The sequence below is a fragment of the Halichoerus grypus genome, chromosome 14, assembly GCF_964656455.1.
Source record: "Halichoerus grypus chromosome 14, mHalGry1.hap1.1, whole genome shotgun sequence".
Classification (NCBI taxonomy): domain Eukaryota; kingdom Metazoa; phylum Chordata; class Mammalia; order Carnivora; family Phocidae; genus Halichoerus; species Halichoerus grypus.
The window spans coordinates 64493465-64518274 of NC_135725.1; the positions used below are offsets into that span (position 1 = coordinate 64493465).

General features: G+C 40.1%; 1 protein-coding gene across 3 annotated transcripts in view; it reads left to right on the forward strand.

Annotated features, from left to right (window-relative positions):
• The window catches only part of PLPPR1 (phospholipid phosphatase related 1), a 257859-nt gene that overhangs the window by 141294 nt on the left and 91755 nt on the right, over window positions 1-24810 (forward strand). For all 3 annotated transcript variants that reach the window (XM_078061527.1, XM_078061529.1, XM_078061528.1), the window contains exon 2: window positions 2137-2246. In XM_078061527.1, the coding sequence (XP_077917653.1) occupies window positions 2184-2246 (63 nt within the window). In that variant the 5' untranslated portion in view covers window positions 2137-2183. The remainder of the gene's footprint in view (window positions 1-2136; window positions 2247-24810) is intronic.

The window sequence follows — 24810 nt, forward strand, 5'->3', positions numbered from 1 at the left end:
CTCAAACTCAACACCCAAAAAACAAATAATCAAGTCAAAAAATGGGCAGAAGACATGAACAGACACTTCTCCAAAGAAGAGATACAAATGGCTAACAGACACATGAAAAAATGTTCATCATCATTAGCCATCAGGGAAATTCAAATCAAAACCACATTGAGATACCACCTTACACCAGTTGGAATGGCAAAAATTGACAAGGCAAGAAACAACAAATGTTGGAGAGGTTGTGGAGAAAGGGGAACCCTCTTACACTGTTGGTGGGAATGCAAGTTGGTAGCCACTTTGGAAAACAGTGTGGAGGTTCCTCAAAAAATAAAAAATAAAAAATATAACCCAGCAATTGCACTACTGGGTATTTACCCCAAAGACACAGATGTAGTGAAAAGAAGGGCCATATGCACCCCAATGTTCATAGCAGCAATGTCCGCAATAGCCAAACTGTGGAAAGAGCCAAGATGCCCTTCAACAGATGAATGGATAAAGAAGATGTGGTCCATATATACAATGGAATATTACTCAGCCATCAGAAAGGATGAATACCCAACTTTTACATCAACATGGATGGGACTGGAGGAGATTATGCTAAGTGAAATAAGTCAAGTAGAGAAAGTCAATTATCATATGGTTTCACTTACCGGTAGAACATAAGGAATAGCATGGAGGACATTAGGAGAAGGAAGGGAAAAATGAAGGTGGGGGGAATCGGAGGGAGAGACGAACCATGAGAGACTATGGACTCTGAGAGACAAACTGAGGGTTTTAGAGGGGAGGGGGTGGGGGGATGGGTTAGCCCGGTGATGGGTATTAAGGAGGGCACGTACTGCATGGAGCATTGGGTGTTATACGAAAACAATGAATCGTGGACCACTACATCAAAAACTAATGATGTATTGTATGGTGACTAACATAGCACAATAAAATTAAATTAAAAAGAAAAAATTAAGTTGCCTAAAACTTAAATAATTCAAATACTGTGATTGGTGTGGACTTAATACCATGCATAAATGTTAGGTTTCATCAGAAAATGTTTTAATCAAGTGAGAAATTGATATCTGAGAAAGAGAAGGAAATGTATTGTAAAGTTTCATTCTAGAAAAGGTAAAGAGGACTTAAAGCTAGAATTAAGTTAAAAACATTAATTCATGACCTTTAAGGAAAGTGCAGTTGGCCGTTTACATGGACTGGCAGTCTCTGTGTTTCTCTTAATACCACAGCCCGTAACAACTACGGGGAAGGACGACACGGAAACAGAACAGACAAAAAACAGTAACTATCAAGAGCAGATACTGGACACACATTAAGTATCGCTTTGGATAGAGAATAAAAGGTGTGTTGGAAATTCTTTTCCTCTGGCCTTGGAAGTTTTATAAAAGTCTAAAACCTCTACTTGGTTGTTTGGTTGATTTTGATTCTTCTTAAAATCTAATGCAGGAATATTTTTGGTTCAAAGTTGGACAGCTATTCTAACAAATACTTAAAATAATCTGCTGTTGCCTAGCTACTCCATTATTGTAAAATAAGAGATTTTATTATGGTGTCAATGTTTTGTGTTTGGGACACACACACACACACACACACACACAGCTGAGGGAACTCAGTGAGAGGGATCAGTGATGTATTAATCCAAAATAGTTAATAGCCATGTAGTCAAGGGAGCAAGGGCGAAGAGTAGGCAGGGAAAGAAGTCAGGGATTAGTGCCTCAATACTAAATGTCAGCTCCAAAGGCAGAGGCAAGGGCAGAAACAAAGCAAACAAAAGAATCAGGCGTAGACCGAGGAGATCCATGCAGGATGGACAACAAATGTGTTGTAGCAGAAACTGCCTTTTGTGGTATGAGGGCAGTCTCCTGGGATAAAGCACCATGCAGTTCCATGCGATTAGAATTCTGTCCCCTGTAGCTTTGTGCACGGGGGCTCCCTACCTGTCCTTTAGACTCTAAGACTGTTCATGCTACTATTTATATTTCTTTTCCCTAGAATGATGACTACTCTGACTTGACTGTACTCCAGATCACTATTTACCTTGTTTGTCCTCAGCTTGTTTATCTGGAGGGCAGCTGATATTTTTACATAAAGACCCAAGGGACTGCCTAACATGTGGTTCTTACACCATGTTACCCATCTCTATTTCAGCCTGGAGACAGTTGGAGACGGTGCAGCCTCACTACATGGTGTAAGAAATGGCTGTAGGAAACAACACTCAACGAAGTTATTCCATCATCCCATGTTTTATATTTGTTGAGGTATGTGTATTTTTTGCCTTTATGGACAAATTGGAATAATAGTAGTTTTGATGCTGAGAACTTGGATTATGTTGTAAAGTTATTTGACAAATTTTGATAGCACAGATACTGGTAAAGAATAAATTATGCAAAGTGTTCCTTGAATGGGAAGCCATAGAATGAGAAGGTTCATCTATGGGGTACAAAATAATTGTGTCTTATTATATTCTTTTTATTTTCAGTGGTGACTTGAATGTATAAACTATGAATGCAGCATTTTAATTAGATCTTTTTTTAAATAAATATCATTTTTCAGGAATCAACAAATTAGTTGGTTTACAGGTGATGTTAGTTGATGGACTTTTGCCTTGCAGCCCAAATAAAGAAAAAGAAATCTTAAAATTGACTATTTCCACTGGGCATTTTTCTTTAGTGGGGTATTGAGAGCTTGTGTAACATGCAATTTCTTTTGGTCATGAATGATTTTGTTGAGTTGCTCCAAGTTTGTACCAACAAACACTTCTCCAGCATCTTCTTGGTTAAACTCCTTACACCCCTTCCCCACTGTACCTCACTCTCTATAATGTTTGCTATAGAGGAGACAAGAGCATGGAAATTTTAGGAAGTCTAGAATGATCTGATGCAAAAAAAGAAAAAGCTAGCTACTCCAGGTTGTCTCAAAATAAGATGTCCAAGGACCAGCTGTAGCGTATTCTTATGGGATCTTTTTGGCTGAGTGTGGAAGGAACCTGCATGTTGATCCACTTAATTACCTATGTGAAAACAGTCAACACTTGAGATAAACCACTAATTATATTAGTAAAAATGTGCTTTCAGTACAGGTGTGTTTAAACACCTCCCATGAATCAGTACAATATTTTATCTTCTACCTCTTGAAGTAAACTTAGCTATTGATATAGTCTGTTGGGTAATTTTGACTGTTCTGATTTTTGGCCAAATATGTTTGGCTGATCCTTGAGTTTCACTTTACAGAAATCCCTTGGTATTTTAGATGTACAAATATTACTTGATTTATTTTCTGGTGATATTTGTGAACCTGTTTGTATTGCAGAATTAGGTGGAAATAGGACATTAACTTGGGACAGAGATGTTAATATAAGTCAAGATACTTACAGACCCAAACTATATTGAATCTCTGAAAGGGTAAACAAAGAACTCATCTCTCAACAGAAACACATATTTCTTAATACTCTTCCTTAACTTGTTGTACCTAATACTCTTCCTTTAACTTCCTTTATTCTTGCTTCCAAGGCCAAGAATAACTCCATTCAGACAATAACTATACCTTACGTATATCATGGGTTCTAGTTACAATTGTTCATATTGAAAGTATAATGAGGGGGAAAGAGTCCTTTCTCATGTTGCTCATGGGGAGAAGGGGAGAAGGGCTGTGGCACCATGTCTGTCTTTCAATGTCAAAATCCTTTTTCTTTTGTTGTAAGAAAAATAATTTGTAAAGTAAGCTGGGCAAAATTAGAGAATAAGTCATCTGTCATTATCTGTATCTTCCTGGTAGCAATTTTATTTTAAATTTTCCTAAAAATCAAACAGGAACCAAACCTCAAAGTAAGAGGTTTAATTTATTGCTGGAAGGTATATCTCCGAAGATTTTCAGTCCTCTAATGTATGAACGATGAGCTGACTGGTAGAGCAAGCAGAAAGAGACATAGATCAGTCTTTCTCTGCCTTAACCTGGCACAAACATAAATATAAATCTAAAAATCTGGGAGAGGAAAGATAGTTTATTCTTTTTCTTGTTGTATTGTCATTCTTATTTTGCATGGAAGCTTAAGGTACATCAGGTGCACAATTTAATGATTCAACACTTACAACACCTGGTGCTCATCACAAGTGCACTCCCTAATATTGCACTGTCTGTTAACTAACTGGAATTTAAATTAAAACGTTAAAGAAAAAAAGGTACGTCAGTGACTTCTCTCAGAAACAGGCAAGAGAAGGAAAAAGAGGAAGTATAGTAAAATAAACTAGAAATTGAGAGGGGAGGAGGTATATTTCAAGGTGGCTTTCATGATTCTGCTGTATTTCATCTGTCAAACACTGTCAAACACTGCAGTGTTCATTGCAGCATTGTTTACAACAGCCAGGATCTGGTAACAACTCAAGTGTCCACTCATGGACGAATGGATAGAGAAATTGTGGAGTGGACACACAGTGGAATATTATTCAGTCATAAGGAATGAAATCTTGCAATATATGACCATATGGATGGAATTTAAGGGCATTATGCTAAGTGAAGTAAGTCAGAGAAGACAGATACTGTACAATCTCTCTTATATGTGGAATTAAAGAAAAAAAAACACCTAAGTTCATAGATACAGAGAACAGATTATTGGTTGGTGGGGGTGGGAATAATAGGTGAAGGGGCTCAAAAGGTAAAAAAAAAGAGAGAGAGAAAAAAAATGGGTGGGGAAGGGCAGAGGGAAAGGGAGAGAGAGAATCCAAAGCAGGCTCCGCACCCAGTGGGGAGCCTGAGGCTGGGCTCGATCTCACCATGCTGAGATCATGACCTGAGCCGAAATCAAGAGTCAGACGCCTAACTGACTGAGCCACCCAGGCACCCCCAAACTTTTTTAATTAAGAAAGAAATTTTTAAATATTTCTTCTGAGATTGGGCAACAAAACTTTGAGTAAGATCCAGTTGGGGATGGAGGAACAAAACAAAACAAAAACACTTACTGTTTACCTATATTATGCCAGGTATTATAACAGGGATATCCAAAAACTTGGTCAAAAATAACTTGGTTAAAATATCAATTTGATCCATGAATATCTTTTTACTATTGCTTCTTAATTATGAAATAATTCAAACAGAGAAAATATAACAGATACCTCTGCACCCACCATCAAAACCAAATCTTAAGGGGTGCCTGGGTGGCTCAGTCATTAAGCGTCTGCCTTCGGCTCAGGTCATGATCCCAGGGTCCTGGGATCGAGCCCCGCATCGGGCTCCCCGATCCGCGGGAAGCCTGCTTCTCCCTCTCCCACTCCCCCTGCGTGTGTCCCCTCTCTCACTGTCTCTCTCTCTCTGTCAAATAAATAAATAAAAAATCTTTAAAAAAAAAAAAAATTTTGCCATAGGTGCTTCAAATATTTTTTCAAGGAAAATAAAATATTACAAATATGGTGGAAGCCCTCCTGTCCTGGACCTGGAAGGATCTGTATCTGTGAAGTTGGAGGCTTTATTCCCCTGCATGATTCTTTCATATTTTCATATTTTTCCTACATGTCCACATATTCATAATTAATATCTTAGATTTTACATAAATGATACCATATTGAACTTTCCTTTTGCAATTTGCCTTTTCACTCAGCATTATGTTTCTGAAATTTACCCAGATTGGCAATCCATTCCTTTTAAATTGTTGCATTTTATCTCATTGTGTGAATACACCAGTGAGGGACAGTTTGCCTGATTTTTTGTTTTCTTAACACTTATTTTACTCTTGCAACTTTCTTTTGCAGAAAATGTCCTTTTTTCAATCTCCATGTCCACGTGTGCAAGAGCTTCCCTTGGATTGACACCTAGCAGTGGAATTGCTGGGGCATGATTACATTTTCCAGTTGTTGGCTTCAGTATAAGAACAATTTTGGCACTTTCATGTCTGTTCCCTTGATGAAACTTTGTTAAACTCTGTTTTAGGAGTGTATCTGTATATTTCTTAGATTTTTTTTCAAATAGTTCTATCATCTGTAATTAATAGCAGATTTGTTTCTTCTTTTCTGATTATTATGACTTATAAGTAAAATCATATGGTATTTGTCTTTCTCTGACTCCTATTCTTTTAAAGCTTACTCTTCTTTTAAATATATAAACATAACAAACAATAAGATTAACTAATAGCTCTTTGCTTCTCTTAAACTATGATGTTCTTAAGTCACTTTGAGATCTTGGGTGTCATTCTTGATTTTTATATCTTCCTTAATTTTTTTTCACTAATGTTTCAGTCCTGGCTCCTTTGAATTTACCCACATATTCATTTTCTTTGCTCACCATTCCTCCTTTTATTCCTCTCCTTCCTTCTGGGTTTAATTTCCTCATGGAACTTTCAGCATGGGTCTAGTGAATTGTAAACATCTGTAATATTTATCTGAAATTGTCTGTATATTATAATTAATCTGGAAAGGTGAATTCTGGATTGAATAGTTTGTTCTCCACCCTCAGAACTTCCGTAGTGTTAATCCATTTCCCTCTGTGAAGACTCTTCTCTTATTACTGTTCTTGATACGTCATCCACATTTCTCTCCAGTGGCTTTGACATTTTTCTCTTTCCTTTGGTGGTCTGTAATTTTGGATTTGTCTAGGTGTGAACTTTATACTGCCTAGGACTTATTTTATGTCTTGTGTATGAAAAGTCGTGTTTGTACCAATTCTGTAAAAACCTCAGGCATCACATCTGCAAATATCCTCGCTCCTCCATCCTCTCTGTTCTCTTTCTCTATTCAATATGTTGGATCTTCTTTCTGTATTCCATGTCTCTTAACCCATCTTGTTTTTTAACTTCTAGAAGTTCTGTGTGCAGAAATCTGCCTATTTTTATAGTGTCCCCCTGCTTACCATTTTTATATTCTTTCAGATTTTTCTGTTTTCTGAAATTACTGGTATTCTAATCCTCCTGTATGTTGTATCTGCCATCTCTAGTTTGTGGTGGATTGTTTCCTTATTTATTTTTGTGATTTTTTTTTTAGCTTATTGTTTAGCAGAACCTGCTTCTTCTGTAGGATTCATGTGGGCCTTAGATTTTAAGAGTATCTCTTGGGAGGGATTTTGCATGTCTGTTTCTCTTGGGTTTAGGTTTCTCTATTCAGAACCCAAACCTAACAATACCAAAGTATAATTAGCCAAAGTTCACCTTCCTTGTAGTCTTCCTATGCCAGTAGGTGGATTTATAAAGAACATTCTTTCCCTGAGTGAAAAGCAAGGTTCAGGAATGCCAGCTTTTACACTCCAGTCCTCACACCCAGTCCCCATGGACATGAAAGCCCAAACCTTGTCACTGAGTCGGACATGTACCCCTTTCTCTATTCCCATCCAGGTCCACGGTATCATCAGTTTTTTGGGTTACCACTCTTGTTTTCAGGACCCTTTTTGATTCAGCTCATTTATGAATGAAAATGAGAAAAATACAGGCAAGCTATTGCTTGTAGATGTTCTCAGTGGAATGTTTTCTTGTTCTTTGTTCCATGAATGTGTACGTTCATTAAACACCTATTTTTTTCAGTACCTATTCCCCCTCAAAGGCATTGTGTGTTTTGCCCTTTTTGCCTACTCTGCATGCTAACCTGTCTTCTGTAACTTGAATCTCATCAAGTATTTCCTAAAGCCAGGATTGCTGGGCCAACACTTGACATGTGTGTGAGGGATGGAGGGTGGAAATGAGAGCCACTTAGTATCCTCGGTGGAGCACCAATGTACATTTTCTTGGCGGTATTTTAAGTATGTGAACATACATTTTAACTGGGGGATGTTTTACTTGTGGCAGTTGGTGAGGTGAGTAGATACCAGGCAGCCCCTAAAAATTTGAAAGTGATGACCAAGGAGGAGGCTGCCTGGGACCCGCCCGGAAGGCTGAACCGAAGTAGAGAAGTGCTCTGACCAAGCAGCATATGGTACAAAAGGTCTCATGGTGGTAACAAGACAGGAGAGCATTGCTCTGAGTAATCCCTGGATGTTACCAAAAGAGGAACTAAGATGTCACTGGAGAGAGAACAGAGCTTGTAGATGAAGAGAGTACATGCAGAAGGTAATGGGCTGAAAGGGAGGGGATCAACGGTGGGAGGGCAACAGAGTACATTGAGAAGCATGATCTATAATGGGCAACACAGGGGCTTCCAGAAACCAAGCCCTCGAGTGTTAGATATTCAGAAAAACATCTCTGTTGGACATCTCCCCGTGTCTGCTCGCCCTTAAAGTGTACTTGCCATGCTGACCAGAGCCTCTTAAATGGAGAACCTCTGACAAGTGAATAGTGATTTTTAAGGGCAAGAATATTAACTTTTCTATCACTAATGAGAGTGAAATCCAGAATCCCTAAAATTCCAAGATGGTCCACGACAATATTTCTAACCCACGGCTAACAGCTCTTGTCAGATCTGGTTCTACTGGAGCAAGTGAGAAACAGCAAATGCTGAACTAGACTAAAGCTGAAGAAAGAGGCAGCAGGAAATTAATAACTTTTAAGTGAACATGGGGACATCTACTTTCACATTGTCATTTTTACCCCTTGGAACCAATAATACGAATTTGTGGTGAGGATAAAGGTACTTACCACAAACTTGCTCAGCGGGAGGCCTGCTTCTCCCTCTCCCACTGCCCCTGCTTGTGTTCCCTCTCTCGCTGTCTCTCTCTGTCAAATAAATAAATAAAAATATTAGCTAAGAAAGTAAAAATAGTGATCAAAATAATCAAATATTCTCTCTGTGCATTTTTCATCCTTAGTCCTTTTTTTTTTCTTTCCCACCTTCCTCATTCCTTCCCTCCTCCTCTCCCTTGGTCTCTCAATATATTTCAGATCCCCTCTCCTGTCTTCCTGCTTTCCTTCGCTTCCCTTTTCTCTCTCTCATTTCAGCAACACCTCTCCCGCTTGAGGATCAACAAAAGAGGATTTCCCTGAAGGGAAAACACACTCAAATTGGTGATAGAAGTATGATTTTTTTCCCTAAAAATAAAGACCTGCGCTAAGATCTCTCATGCCCCCCCCAATCAATATAGCGTGTTTTTTCAAAATATGGAGATATTTTGGGACTGAGATATCCCTCTTGACAAATCTTTCCAGATACCAGTGGATCTTCTCAAGACAGTTTCATTGCATTCTCTGTAAAATCATGAATAACTCAAACAGTCAAGTCTCTTTCAAATATATTCATGCTAACAGCAAAACTCTAAATGGAGCTTAGCTTCCTTGGCAGATAATATTAAGTACCAGGAGTTTGGACATAATAAATGCAATTGTTGCTTGATATGTATAGATGTGACAGTTTTATCATTTTGACGGTTGCTTGTACTTGCGGTTTTTATTGCCTGTTTTTGACAACTCATTTTTCTCAGCTGGAACCTACCAGGTGATTGTTACAAATGCCAGCCTGAAGATAAATAATCTCATGAAGTTCTGCAAGAACTTGATGGTTCTGAGTGTCTTTCTTCTCTGGGGCCAGAAGTGAAGGCATTGCTTATTATCATTTCGGGACAATGAGTGCTGTTTCTAGGCCTCTTTTATTTTGTGTGCCTCGAACGTAACAGTGCGTCTTGGCCTTGCCTTCTGCTCTTTACTTGCAGGTGCTAAGATTTAGCAGCTCTGACCCCCTTGCTCCCAAGACTCAGATTGCAACAAAGATTTTTGTATTTAAGTCACATCTAGAACTTGCCAAAGAGAAAGTATCAAAATCTTATCCTCAGGCACAGGTAGGGTACAAAGAGAAAGTAAGTTGATATGAAAGGCAGTGAGTTTGTATCTCAGCTTTGCCATTTACTGCTGCTATAGCCTTGGATAGCTTCTTTGGACCTCAGTTGCTTCATCTGTGAAATGAAAACAAAAAACAAAACAAAACAAAAAACAAAAAAGCTTCCTCTTGGGCATTTATTTGAGAAATAAATGAGGTAATGCACCTGAAAGTACTTGCCGAGTAGTAAGTGGTTAATAAAGAGTAGCATAAAAATAATTAAAAGTAAAAGCTCCTATCCAATATAAAGCACATACAAAACCAACAGAGATCAAAAATAGAACTAACCATACACACACACACAGACACCAAAACCCTGACCCTTAGAGAGTTTAATGTGGCAGTTTAATCTCCAGATACGCAGCATTGCTGGCCTTAAGGGGATAATGTTTTTAGAACATATATTAAGATATTATTGGATATGGTTTCAAACAAAGCAATGAAAACTCTGTTGGTCTTTTAAATTACAATGACAGTAAGTTATAAAGTACTTTCCTGTGCCTTTTCTTATGTAATCCCCACTTTGACTAGTGTTTGCCATATGGAGCAAAAGGACAATGACAACATTTAGGTATCTATTATTTTTCACAGTATCAAAATACCAGTGTTGATTTTAAAAAGAAGATATCGTTGCCATCACCCTTCATATTTGTCCTCAGGTGCTCTTCCAACTGAGTGTGAGGGTTCCTCGGTTCTTCAGCATTGAGTCTCTTCAAGTTGGGTGTTTGCGGATCAAGGGCCCCATTAAAATAAATTACCATCCGGGGAAGAGAAGTTAGGACTAAGAAACTAGATCTGGTCCTGGAGGACAAAAGATCAAGACAGGAGGAAATATGGTTCTGGGGGAATCAAATGGTTGGACTCCAAGGGAAGGACTAAGAACTGAGCCTGGGACCTTTCCAGTCCCCTCTTTCTTAAATCACTCCCACCATACCCTCCACCTGTTTTCCTTCTCCTTCACTCACCTGCTCTTTCAAGATAATAAAATACCCAACCCGACCCTGGGGGAAAATACAAATCTCTAATAAGTGTAAGAAAAGATGTGCAGTCTCGCTGATAATCTAAAAATGGTAATGCTAGTAACTGTAAAATACCATGGAAGAATTTTGAATAGGGCAGGGATGCGGTCAGAATGAGAGCCACTTTGCTCTTGTCAGCATTCTAACTCTCTGCATATATCTCAGGATCTAAGTTATACAGATTTCAGGTTTTTTTAAGTCTGAAAATACTGGTATGACACCATTAAATATACCATATTTGACATTTGCATGGTATTTTGTTATAGAACTGGAGTACTAAAAAATATCAATAGGATAATATCGACCCTATGCAATAGGAATATGTCTTCACATTTTAAATTTCAAATGAAGAAACTGAGGTACAGAGAACTTAATTGGCTTGCTCAAGGCCACACTGCCAATAGGTGTTAAAGTTGGGATTTTAATTTAACATAAATTTACCGTATGTTCCTTCCACTGCATCTATGTAGACATAATGATTGGTCTCATAGTCACACAGAAGAAGTGAACTTCCTACAGTGGAGAACTAACATAGTACTATCTGATAAGTTCAAAGGCCAGGATTCAAAAATGCAGTAATGTTGAAATGTGAATTTCCATTCCTACAATCTGCCATTCTTTCAGAGCTTGAAGAGTATGGCAGACAGTCCCTGATTTACAGTGGTTTGACTTAGATCAGAATGTGAGGTGATCCTATCTCACAGCATATAAAAATATAATTTATAGGAATGTTCACTTACAGGAGCAGGAAGTATAGATTAGCAGTCTGTCGGGAGAACAGCTTGGCACCATGCACCAAATCGTTAAGACTTTGTATTCCCCTTATGACCCCCAAAAGCCACTATTAATCTATGCTACAGAAATAATCATGGATATGACAGATTTTGCTGCAAGATGATTTACCATTAAAATTGTGACTGGTGAAAAAGGAAAGCCTCTACTCTTGCACTTACAGGGGGATTTAAAAATTCTTGTCCATTCAAAAAGTAGAACACTGCATCCATAAAAATGATATTATAGAAAAATATTTAATGCTAAGAAATATTCAGATTAGCTAAGGAGATGGGGCTAGAGGGGGATGGATTCAAAAGAGTATATAATCAGAGTCTACCTGGGCTTCACCAGACTGTGAGTGTAGACAACAGTGACATTATCACTAAGAACCAAAATCTGTCTGTCTGGTGCTCACAGCTGGTCACAACGGATTCCAGCAGCCCCAGTCTTCCCTGGGTAAGCCTGGGATTACCAGCCGTGCTCATGAAGCAGCCTTTTGGCTCTTGTTACCCAGAGAACTAGAGCATTTACATCCACTCCAGCCAGTGCGTATCCATTTCCTCAGGCAAAGGAGCCTCATAAAGGTGCCTCACCCTGCCCTTGTTAACACTGTTCACACTGGGGATGCTGATATGTGAGCCACTGTTATGTTCTCTGCAAAGAGGCTGGGAAGGAGCCCTGCTCTCAAGCTCACCATCTCACTTCATCACTGAGCATTAGTGGGGTGCTGCTGGGTCTTACGTTTCGGGCTACAGCCCTTCTGTTCACAGGATTCAGACATGAATCCGTGTACTTGTGGAAGGACCAATACCTATGGCAGGGACACCTGTCTCCTTGACCCTAATTTGCCTTCCATTTTCTCCATGCAGATTAATTCATGGAGAATGTTTTTTGGGGACCATCAGCCTCAGCAACTTCTCAGACATGCCAGGTGTGGTAGGGTCATGGCACTAAACAGAGCAGCTTCCAGCCACATAATCTCTCCTTTCAAATTCTGCGGTCCACATGTAAAATACAATGCCTTTTTGGAAACATGTGTGGGTGCCTATACAACTGTATGCCCAGAAGAAAAGAGGGATGCATAAAAACCAGTGTTCAGGGGCGCCTGGGTGGCTCAGTCGTTGAGCATCTGCCTTCGGCTCAGGTCATGATCCCAGGGTCCTGGGATCGAGCCCCGCATCGGGCTCTCTGTTCAGCGGGGAGCCTGCTTCTCCCTCTCCTGCTCCCCCTGCTTGTGTTCCCTCTCTCACTGTCTCTCTCTGTCAAATAAATAAATAAAATCTTTAAAAAAAAAAAAAAACCAGTGTTCATTTCTGGGCATTGGGATTAAAGGTATATTTTTTGCATGGAACCTCCTTACTTTTTCCATCAGAAAAAAATGAAATAACTGCTTTTTAATATTGCACTAAGTTATTGATGTGTGCAGTATAAAGTACAGAATTCTCTATACAAAGATAGAAACCAGTTACTACTTCTGTAATTTGAGAACTCCAAAAGTCCAAAGTCTCACATCATTTCTCAGAGTGGAATTAATTGAAACAATAGTGAGAGTTGCTCTTTCTAACAGATTATTTTTTACAACATACACTATGTGGGTAACACCAAGCCTTAGGGGGCATTACTATAAATAATTATAATCATGCTTTAATTATTGGTCTTGTTTAGGAAAATATATTTGAGTGCTCTGAATTTCTTCTCTCTGGTTATAGGTTGGTATACGAAATTGTTCATTATATAAAATAATTATCTTATTTTCAGTTTTAAAACTGTCTTTTCTACACATATTTATGGAACTGTCTTTTTCTACTCAACTGGCAGCTCTGGCCAGAGTGTCTATCCACGGTTCTCAGGTTCTTTTGGTGCATGTTTTATCAGTGGAGTAAATATATGCCCATTCCCACCCCCATGCACCACCACCTAAAACATCTCTCCCCACAGTTAATGATAAAGCTATAAACTCTTAGTGCTAAACAGGGATTTAGATCATTTATGCAAATGTCTCTTGCTTCAGATAAGATAACTGAGATTCAGAGAGGTTAAGTGACTTGTTTGAGATCACACAGCTGGCTATTGACTGAGTAACCAAACCTGTAACTCTTGACTCTGTCATAATCAATAGCAAATTAAATTAGTTATTCACAGCCAAATGATTTCAAAAGCAGAAGCTATAAACATTTGGAAATAATTTTTTACAAGAACAATCTATAATGTATGGCATAATGTAGGGTCTATCTTAATATACTGGGAGGAAGAGCCTTCAAGAGTAGTAAAACCCAGGGGCGCCTGGGTGGCTCAGTTGGTTAAGCGACTGCCTTCGGCTCAGGTCATGATCCTGGAGTCCCGGGATCGAGTCCCGCATTGGGCTCCCTGCTCGGCGGGGAGTCTGCTTCTCCCTCTGACCCTCCTCCCTCTCATGCTCTCTGTCTCTCATTCTCTCTCTCTCAAATAAATAAATAAATAAATCTTTAAAAAAAAAAAAAAAGAGTAGTAAAACCCAGAGCCTACAAAGATTCTGTAACTGCCCTGACTCACCTTTGGAAGGGGTAGAGAAAACATCCCAAAGGAAGATCCATTTAAACAATACCTAAAGCCGGGGCGCCTGGGTGGCTCAGTCATTAAGCGTCTGCCTTCGGCTCAGGTCATGATCCCAGAGTCCTGGGATCGAGCCCCGCATCGGGCTTCCTGCTCCACGGGAAGCCTGCTTCTCCCTCTCCCACTCCCCCTGCTTGTGTTCCCTCTCTCGCTGTGTCTCTCTCTGTCAAATAAATAAATAAAATCTTAAAAAAAAAAAAAAAAAAAAACAATACCTAAAGCCTAGTGAGACACTACTCAAGTGAAGGAATAGGCTCATGGGAGGAGTGCTCTGGGACGGAGGGGCAGCTTGGCATGGGCCAAGACCTAAGAAGGTACCAAAAATGTGAAGAGCAGCAAGAGGTTTTGTTTTGTTTTTTTTTTAAGATTTTATTTATTTATTTGACAGAGAGCGAGAGAGGGAGAGCGGGAACACAAACAGGGGGAGTGGGAGAGGGAGAAGCGGGCTTCCCGCGGAGCAGGCAGACCGACGCGGGGCTCGATCCCAGGACGCTGGGATCATGACCCGAGCCAAAGGCAGACGTCCAACGACTGAGCCACCCAGGCGCCCCAAGCAGCAAGAGTTTTATTAAGGCTAGAGCTTAGAAGATAAGACAGGAAGTAGTGACAGGAGACTGGTGAGGCAGGCAGAGGCCAGATCGAGACATACCTTGCAGGCCACAGGAATCAGTTTCTCCTCAGGGTTTTGGGAAACCAGAGCACTCCTGGATATTTTAAGTTTTTGACTCCCCTGGTGATATGAAATGGCAGGGAAGTTGACGAGATCCTGCTGCCACAAAGAGGAGCCCTGAGCTCAGGTTTTCACTCTTTACAATAGATACCCTCTCTCCCCAGCCTCGCCTTCTTAGTGATGAACAGGTGTCATGGCCCTAGGGCCCTCAGTGCCCACTCTCCCTAGATTAGATTAGAAAAATGTGACAGGGACTGCGGTGTTGCGAAACTTCTGAGCATAGAAACTGTCCTTTAGAATTACTGTGTCACCCTTTATTGTAACTCAGGAAACTTTGAAAAAGACAGTCTCAACCATTGGTCTATCTTTGAAGTTTCCCCAAGCTGTACTGGTTTAGATGCTGGTTTCCTGTAGCAGAGGTTTGAAAATCGTTTTTCCCTAAGATTCCTGACTGGCATATGTAAATACAGTGACTTCATTTTCGGTCCCTATGTCAACTCTTCCATCCTGTTTTCCTCATAAGTTCACTCCTGCTCATCACGCCGTGTGTTGGTAAAGTATGGTCACTCTAGCGTAAGGGTATCTGATCGTTTTGCTCCTGACCCAAGATCACTTGGATGTATCCATCTTTAAAATGACTTTTCCAGGGGCGCCTGGGTGGCTCAGTCAGTTAAGCATCTGCCTTCGGCTCAGGTCATGATCCCAGGGTCCTGGGATCAAGCCCTGCATCAGGCTCCCTGCTCCGCGGGAGACCTGCTTCTCCCTCTCCCACTCCCCCTGCTTGTGTTCCCTCTCTCGCTGTGTCTCTGTCAAATAAATAAATAAAATCTTTAAAAATAAATAAATAAAATAAAAAGAATTTTCCAGAATTAGACCTGCAAAGCGCTAACCCATCCATACACTTATATTCTCTTTATGAACAACAGCTTATATTTGAAAAAAATGGGACATAGGAAACTAAAGTCCATGTGAAGCCAAGTTAGAGATTTTTCTCTCTGAGACACCTGTTAGCTGACATGGGGATGGCTTCACTAGCACGGTATTTTCACAGTGTGGTCTGAGGAACCCCTGCTTTGAAATGATTAGAGTATTAGTTAAAATTCAGATTCCTGAACCCAACCACTGATCTTAATCAGAATGGGGAAGGGAGGTGAAAGATACGCATTTTTTCTGTTTTTCAGGTCATTCTAAAGTTTGAGAACTAAAGAAAGCAGCTTGTACCCGCACAGCAATAGACCTAGTTTAGCCCGATGCTGGCAGTGCCCGGCCCATTTGCCCTTGATCCATCCCAAGGGCGCTAGCATACAGTCCTTACCAAACATACAGTTTCTCCATTGTTTGTCCTCTAGACGGGGCCATTCTCTACCTGTAGAAGCATGCTAGACTTAACAAGTTGAGTAGGCCACTATTGCCGAGTTACTCCCAGTTACCGTTGACCAATGAAGAAGGAGTGATGTGGATAAACTGTCCTCAGTGGGACCATTTTGAAAGGAGTTTAATACAGTCTCTGAGAGGTCCTCAACCAGGTGAAATGCCAGTTGCCTGTAGCAATAACCTACTCATTAATGTACCTTTACTGGCTTTCCTCCCTTCCCCAGCTCCCTCCCCTGCCTCCTTCCTTATTCCCTTCTGCACTCCCTCACCTGCTCCCTTCTGCACTCCCTCACCTGCTCCCTTCTGCACTCCCTTACCTGCTTCCTGGGATCATTTCACAAATACTCTGCTTGCATCCACATCATTGTCTCAAGATCCACTTTGGGGTGGGGGAGGGATACAAACTAAGGCAGAGACTATGTATGAAGTAGAAAAACTTTATTCCAAATTAGAGGATAAGACTTGAAGAATGGAGGGCTAAAAAATTTTTAGAATAGATTTGATGAAGGAAATTTTATTAAATCTGCCCAATTAAAATTGAGTCAATTTAGGCAATTTTTTCCTATATTGTCTGCTGTCATTTCTGTGTGGGTGTTCATCCTTCTATGAAATCTAATGTGTTCAACATCCTTCCCAAAGGATGCCAATCACTTGATTTTAAATCCTGCAGCTTTTCCTTGAGGAAAAAAATCTTCAGATTTTCTGGAAATGAATATTAATTTTGTATATACACATGGAATTTTGATAACTTAGGAATTAATTTTCTTTTGATAATAGACAAAAGACTGGTTAGCCAAAAAAGGGTGGGGGCATTTTAAACACTCATTTTCCCAGGAACTACATGTTATTTCACCAAGAACTTCAACAGTATGTTACTAAAATATAAGTTCCTCTTGACTGACAGTTGTTCAAATGCATCTTTAGCAACTCCTAAAACAAACACTTTAAAGCTGAAATTTGGTGTCTTTTCAGCTCTAAAGGAAGACAGCATGGTATTTTGGGGAAAGGTTTGGATTTGAGGGTTTGACAAAACAGCTGTGTCACCTTCAGCAAATTACTGAACATCCCCAAGGTTCAGTTTTCTCATCTATTAAAGGATAATAATAATAATAATAATGCCTGCTTCACTAGGTTGTTTTGAGGATTAAATAGAGTTTTTAAGGTGCCTAGCACAAGGCAGGTAGATACTCACCACTCATTAGCTCACATGACAACCCAGCTAGAAGCATGCACCATGACAAAGCCAGCATTTTATCAGCTCCGGAATGCCCTCAAAGTTTTTTTCCACATATTTTTATTTAACTTGCTCTGTTCTGTCATTTTTGTTCAGTAACTGTCTTGGGCTGAAGGAACGTTATTTATAGAATTCTGCATAGCTGCTGTCCGTGACCCGTGAACATTCGGCTGGCTTTGGCACGGCCACTAGCTCAAGTGAAAACTCAAATGACTGACTTGTCAACCTAATGACATACACAAAATTCAACTGTTTAGTTTATTTGCTTTCTACAGAAATTAGTCTGTTTTGACAGAACTGAATAAAAAGAAAAATCGTTTTGACATTCTTTAAACCCAAGATGTAAAATAGCCAATGGAACCTTGTCCAACCAGTTTGGGGGTTTATGTGCCTCCCCCGGCCACTAAAACACAGGCTGGGTTATATGAACGTTTTCCTTTTGGACTAATCCTTCAAGCTTGCACTGTCTGAGCAATGGCAAGTTCTCTGACACATATTTCCAGGTGAACTCAGGACTTCGGTTGTTTATTCGATGTGTGTAATGTCACCACTTAGGCTGTTGCCTCCTTCCTGCTACAGAGAATTTCATGCCGAGTTCTCAACGGCAAATTCCACTTTTCATTGTGCAGATATTTTATTAGTGAACGTATTTTTATTGTATATATGTCTAGTTTCCTCCCAAAGTAATGTCTTCTCTTGTCTTTCTTGTGGGATTATGTATGCAGAAGTCTTCCCGCTTATTGGCCTCAACCTTTTGAGGGCGAGGATATCTTTTTTACCTTCATATTTCTTGGTATCTACTATAGAAAAATGATTTGTACAGAATGTATGCTTGTCTTAGGTTGGATTCCCCCAGAAACAGACTCAAAAACAAAGATTTGAGTGCAAGTAATTTGAAAGTACCTGTGGAGAGCAGGGAAATGGCAAAGGAGTGAAGCTAACAGAGGGTGCACTGAAGAGCAGGAGCCATTGTGGAGAGCCGGGACTCGGTGCAGTTGGAAACTTCTGAAAGGTTGCCTGGAATATGCCTCAGGGTTCCCCATGAGGAGTGAGGCAGTTGCAGTATTCATCGTAGGGTAGCTGCATTGTTGTTTGAGGTCTACTGCAAGGGGTATTGATTCCTGGGCGCTTTGGCCAGTTCTCTCTTGTGCCTCAGAAAACCCTCAGGCAGGGAGTGACTGTGAGAAAACAGTGAGGGCTAAAGGAGTGTGGGCAGGGCTCTGGCCACCTCTGCTATAATGCTTAATAAACTCTTATTGTACAGGATTGAATGGAATTTGCCAAGAGCTCTTGGAAATGTCAAATGACCCTAAAACCTGAAAGCATTGATTTTTGTTCATCTCCTGCAGATACAGATTTTCAACAGCATCAGCTTTGTCAGGACTGAATGATACGGGAGCAGTGCCATTTCCAAAAGCAGCAGCAGGGCAGTTTTTCTTCTAACTTTGTCACGCTGTTGGTATGTCTTCTATACCCGGGCTGCGTTACAGAGGGAACAATAAAAGTACTCTTTGTACTTCTTAAACTGAGCTATGTGGGATCTCAGTGGAGACTTGGAGCACAAAGACTTCATGGTCCTTTGGAAACAGCGCTGGGCCAGAAGTCAGGGAGTTGGGGTTTTCTTCTTCCTTCTAGTGTGACTTCGTAGCCATGTGGCCTTGCAGAAATCCCTTTGAACCTTCTAGGCCCCATTTTGCTGATCTGTAAAATGTACAGATTGAACACTAAGGTTTCTTCCAGCTTCGAGCAAGATTATCCTATGAAATAAGGCAATGGAACTTGTATTTGTTATGTGGATCAAGTAGGGGTTAAGAGAAAAAATACAGACTTACACATAAATGCAAATACACATATTTATTTCGGTAACATTCGTAGGTATCTCTTTATTCTGTAGTTATTTTTACTCCAGAAATGCCAACACAAATTTTTACGGCATTCAGAATATATCTTTTCCAAATGATTGTATCCCCCTGAAAGCGCATGTTTCCTTCTTCCACTTACAAAGGAGAATATGTTTTCCATGTAGAATCAGAACAGGGAAAGGAATTTGATAAAGAGAATTATATCTTGTTTTTCTTGTGGCTGACATGACTAAGTGGTCTATAGAGATGAAGGTCCGTTGAAAATGTGTGAAAATAACCCAAGGTTGCTTCCCCATGTGATGCAAGTTTCTCTTAATTTCCCATTTGTCTTCATAAACTCAGCAGGATTATGCTAGTATAAAAAGACTCCCTATCCCTTAATATTAAAAAAAAAATCAACCTTCCAGGAGTTTCTTTTTGCTGATTCAGCCTGAGTATTGGTTTCATATCCTAATAAACATAAGGTTTTATCATTTGTTCCCAAGAGGTAAGAGTATTGTGTGAGGGGTAGTAGCAACTAGCTCAGACCCATTGGGGATTTGTGGGCTCACCTTCCCCAGCCCCTATCTCTTTAAGGACTTTACATCACACTACAAATAAGGAAAATCAGGTATTTCGAGATAAGGATAAAAATCATGTTGTGATAGATATGTCAAAGAGAAGAAAGATTCACATTCTAGACTAGACTACCCCTAATTCTCCCTGGCTCTGATCTTCCCACTTGGGTGGGAAATGCCTAGGCTTGGCTGATGCTCAGCTGAGGATACAGAGTGTTATTAGCTCTGGTTTTGAGTTCCAGCCAAGTTTATGGGCACTGGGCAGCAGCTGCTCCCAGGTACCAAGAAAGCAAAGCCAAGGCCAGGACCTTCTGTTAGTGCTTTGCCATTGTGTGGACCTGTTCATCTCCCTGGAGACCAGTCCCACTCCAGACTGGGTCTGTAGGACCGTGCAAGTATTGAACAGCTTTCTGAGGCTCTTTACCTTCTCTAAAGGGCTTTACATTTTCTTGTCACGCTAATAGGAACATCTGAGATCCCAATAGACCTTTGAGCCAAATCCAACTTTGGAACTTTTTAATAACCGGGGACATCTAGGTGTAGGAGTCTGTGCTCACCCCAGTTCACTCTAGTGTAGCAAAAATCATAAAGTGGGTAATGTTCAGTTTTATCAGGGTCTCTGAAAGAAGTTAAGGTTCTACCTTTTGGAGAGAAGGTCTGTGTGTGTATGTGCTGGGGGTGGGAAAAAATATGGTAACCAGCTCAAGCATTCTATGGTTTCTTGTGAATTTTATTTTAATAATTACAGCGCCAGTTTTATAATCTTTAAGGTACTTAATGTTTTCCAAACTTTTATTACTCCATTGTCTGTCTGTTTCTCTCTATAGATAGATAGATTCACATATATATCCATAGTTTTATTATTGTTACTTTTTAGAAATTATCTTTCCTTACCCTCAAGGTCTTTGTGCTGTGGTTCTAAAACTTCTCACTAGAAGGGTTAGAAATGTAGATTCCTAGCTCCTCAAAGATTAGATTTGGAGAAGATAGTTAATTAGGAGTCTACACTCTAAACAGTTACCCTCTGTGATTCTAAATGCAGTTGGCAGGTGGATCTTCTTTTGAGAAAAACTATTTTAGAGAAGCTCATCTGATAAATGTTTTTGAGAAATCTCTTCCAAAAGGAGGTCTTGTCAATGCCAGAAATTAAGTGTTTCTAAATAGAAGTATATCATGGATAATTCTCTGTCATCTACAGGAAAATAGCGTATAGATATGAGATGCACACCCAAAGGTCATTGTTATTTGGAGGAGGTATTCATTTAAGCATTTTGCTTTATATTTTCACCTATTTTTTGATGTTTAAGTTCACACTGACAATTCCCTTTGGACGTGACAAAGACAGCCACTTAAAAGGTCTATAATACCATGGACTAGACATTGACCTTAAAAGTGTTCAATCAGATATTTTACTTAACTAGCATCTGTTAAGTACGTATTTATTGAAATTTTCCTGTGTGCTGGGCCCTATGCCCACACAGAAGCGATGTCACATGTGAGCTTTCCCATAGATGTCCCAGGAGGGTCCTGTACTGCAGGGCTGCTGTGAGATACATAGGCTCAGACAAAAAGGAGTTTTACTTAAACAAAGAGGTGATGGTTACTTAGCTTTACTCAGTTTAGGAATCATAAACTTTCCTATAATTGTGAGAAAGCCCTAGAGAAATGCTCTGTCACCTTGTAGAGAATGTCAACTGATGGTTGGAAGTAGGTAAGATAGTCATGGGGGTAGGAGGAGTGTGCCCACAAATTGCACCAACATTTCCCCAGGGGTTCTGGAAAATGTGAGAATTAAGGTCACAGTGACTAAAGATGTGTAGGAGCCAGACTATTTCTCAAAAGTGACGAGATGGAAGAAGATTTAAAAACTACTGATCTTTCATTCTTTCTTTCTTTCTTTCTTTCTTTCTTTCTTTCTTTCTTTCTTTTTTTTTTGTGCTGAAACCTGGGAATGAATAAAAACTACTGATTTATAATGATTATCTGGAGGCCTTTTTAACTTAGTCTTTTGTCAATACAACAAAAGACTACCTGTGAATATCTGAATCCATACTCTGGGAAGGAAGAGAGTGGACCAGACTTGGCTACACTTCACATACACACACACACACACACACACACACACACACAACATGTGATTTTAAGGCCCACACCCCTTAGCCTTCTGATTAATTTCTAGAAGTTCACTTTGAGTACAGTCCTTATCCAGTGATTTTTGAGGAAGTAAATCTGAGGATGTTTAGTAAAGCACCTGCTCCTTTGATATATTAAACTGAGACTCCATTTGCTCCCTTCTGCAGCCTGAGCTTTTTCCTTGAGTCTATGCTCTCTGCTCTCATTTAAGGTACCTTTTTTGTTCAGTACTCTTGTGATGCAAACAGATTGTCCAAGGTTCTCTTGCTCTACAGCAAAGGATCAAAAGTGGGGACAGGAAAATGATAGGTATAAACTTGAATTCTTTGCCAGCAGATTATCTTCTTGAAAGGGCTTGAATATGAACATTGATTCAGCTCCCAGCTATGACACCCAGGTTTTCCTGCTAAACTGTCCCATGTCTGACTGTACATGGGCTAATTATATTTTCCCTGTAACTACCACTAATACCTGCAGTTATTCTTTCCTCTAAGAACTCAGAGCTGCTCCAGGAACTCACCAGGGAAGAAGAGGGTCCTAGCATCACTAGGTCAAGACCGTGGAGTTTGACATCCCCAGTAAAGGCATAAAGTGAACCACCAGAGCAGCCCCTCCATCACCTACCCAGGACTTAGAGTAAACACAGCCCCTCCCAATTGGAATATCTCCAAAAGGGACATCACCTATCACCTTCTACTTAGGTTGAGAGTATGGACACGTAACAAATGGATGTGTGCTAAAAGAGTTTTCCTCTGTGATTATTTGCATTATCTCAGTTATTTTTGAGATTATACATTTTATAATCTATAATTATCTTAATTTTTGTTTGCCTTTTTTATTATGTCTCGCTCAATAGACTGTAAGCTCCATGTATAACAAATATAATAAGTATTGGTTCAGTGAATGATTAAACCCTCAAGAAAAATCTAAATATCTAACCCCCTTCCCTTCCTTTCACTTGTTCCTTTTATAAGAAAAGAAGAATGGAACAGAGAAGATACTAGAAGCATTGGACCACACTGACCTGCAGTATTATTACAAGGGCTGCCTTTTATCCTTTATTGGTACCTGGATTGGGAGAATTGAGGACAGTTGTCTTCATACCCTCTAATTCTTTGATTCAGGTTCTTTTTTTTTTCCAGTGGTGTGGTTTCTGTCCACTGTGGTGGGACAATCTTCATACTCTGAACAGTTGGGCAGTGTGCTTTCTTTCTTGGAACGTGTATACATTTTCAGAACGTTGTTCCAGGGTCCTGAGATGGAATGATGGGTGGTGAGGAGAAAGTGGGGCTAAGCATGGGTGGGTAGAACCAAGCTTCTACCCCTGATGCCAGCTTCAGCCTATATGACATCAGGCCACTCCCACTTACCACCAATGGCAAATTCATCACTAATGGACTGTATTTCAGTATATGAAGTAATCAAAGAATTCCTGAAGGAACTTTCCTTCAGGCTTATCCTACAGGAATTAGAAGAAGAAGAATTCTGAGCCTATGAGTTTGAAAACAGAAGCAGTGTTCTTCAAAGGGGGAGGACAGAATACATGTCCAGAAGTAAGTAGTGAGAGAACTAGGAAAACAGGACCAGGAAAGGACTTCCTAGAGTCTAAGGAGAGGTCCCATATAGAAGGCTAATGGCCCCGTTCTACCTACAAACATATTTTCTTTGGGTCACACACTATTTTAACAGTCCAGAAACTTTACATGAAAATCCAAGTTCTGATAGCTCTTGAAAAATCAAAGATCTGCTAACACTGGGATCATATCCTATAATGCAACAATGTCCTGGAGCTGGGAAACAGCTTCTCCTTTAAAACAGAGCATGGAGTTTTTGGTTAACAAGTCCTATTACTGCCTATTACCTTATGTTCTCCCAATTTCACTCACTTATATTGGTCCGGGTAAGCTGCAAGATTCCAACTCTGGCCTGTGGGATAGATTTAGGATTTTTAAAGGGACAGTATGCACTGGGGATGTCATTGGCAGGATGGAAGCAAATGGGCAGCCATTGCCTGGCTCCACTGGAGAGAACCAGGGGCTCAGAGAAGGGGTGGTTGGTGCTCGGGCATCCTTAGGAGACACATGTGATCTGTGGAGAATGCCCCTTGCGCCTGAGCATCTGCCAGTGGTTGAGCATTACTTGGCAGTGGTAGGAGTGGGCTTTCTAACCCCTTGTGATGGTTTTCTTTGTCAGCACACGTCTTAGCTTTGCATTTCAGTCAGTTTGTGCTGCTCTCTCTATCAACACTAGGACCTCTTTTGGACATTATAGCTATTCTTTAATCTTTATACGTCAACCTTCATTTGTTCCAAGTGGCTAAGTATCTCTCTACTGGAAAATTTGCTTAGTCTCAGTAAATGCTTGTCTGTTATTAGTTCAGATTAGTTTTGCCAAATCACTGAATATAATATCCTCAGGGTAGAATAAATTAATACATTTGTAAAGGTAATTCCATTAAGTATTTTTCCACAGCAGTCAGAAAACGGATATAGAAAATTTCTAATGAATCCTTTGGAGTGGTTTTCTAAAAGGCCCCCACAAAGTCTAATTAGTTGTAAACTGTAATTTGGTACCTTTCGCATTTACAATGATAGATCTTTCTGACCACCATACCTCCTATAGCAGCTCCCCCCTTTGGCCAAGCTAAAAAAAAGGGGGGGAGGAACATCCAAGTTGGGCTTGCCATTTAGTCTCTCTGTGCCTTGGTTTCTTCATTATCAAGCACACCTGTCAGAGGCTTGGGCAAGGGAGGAGGCTGCCCTCAGAGAGCTCAGAAACTAATAAGAAGTAGGTCTATGGTTCTCAAAGGTCAGTCTCCAGCCAGTAGCGATGGCATCATGTTGGAACTTGTTAGAAATGCAAATTCACAGCTCCCACTCCAGATCTAATGA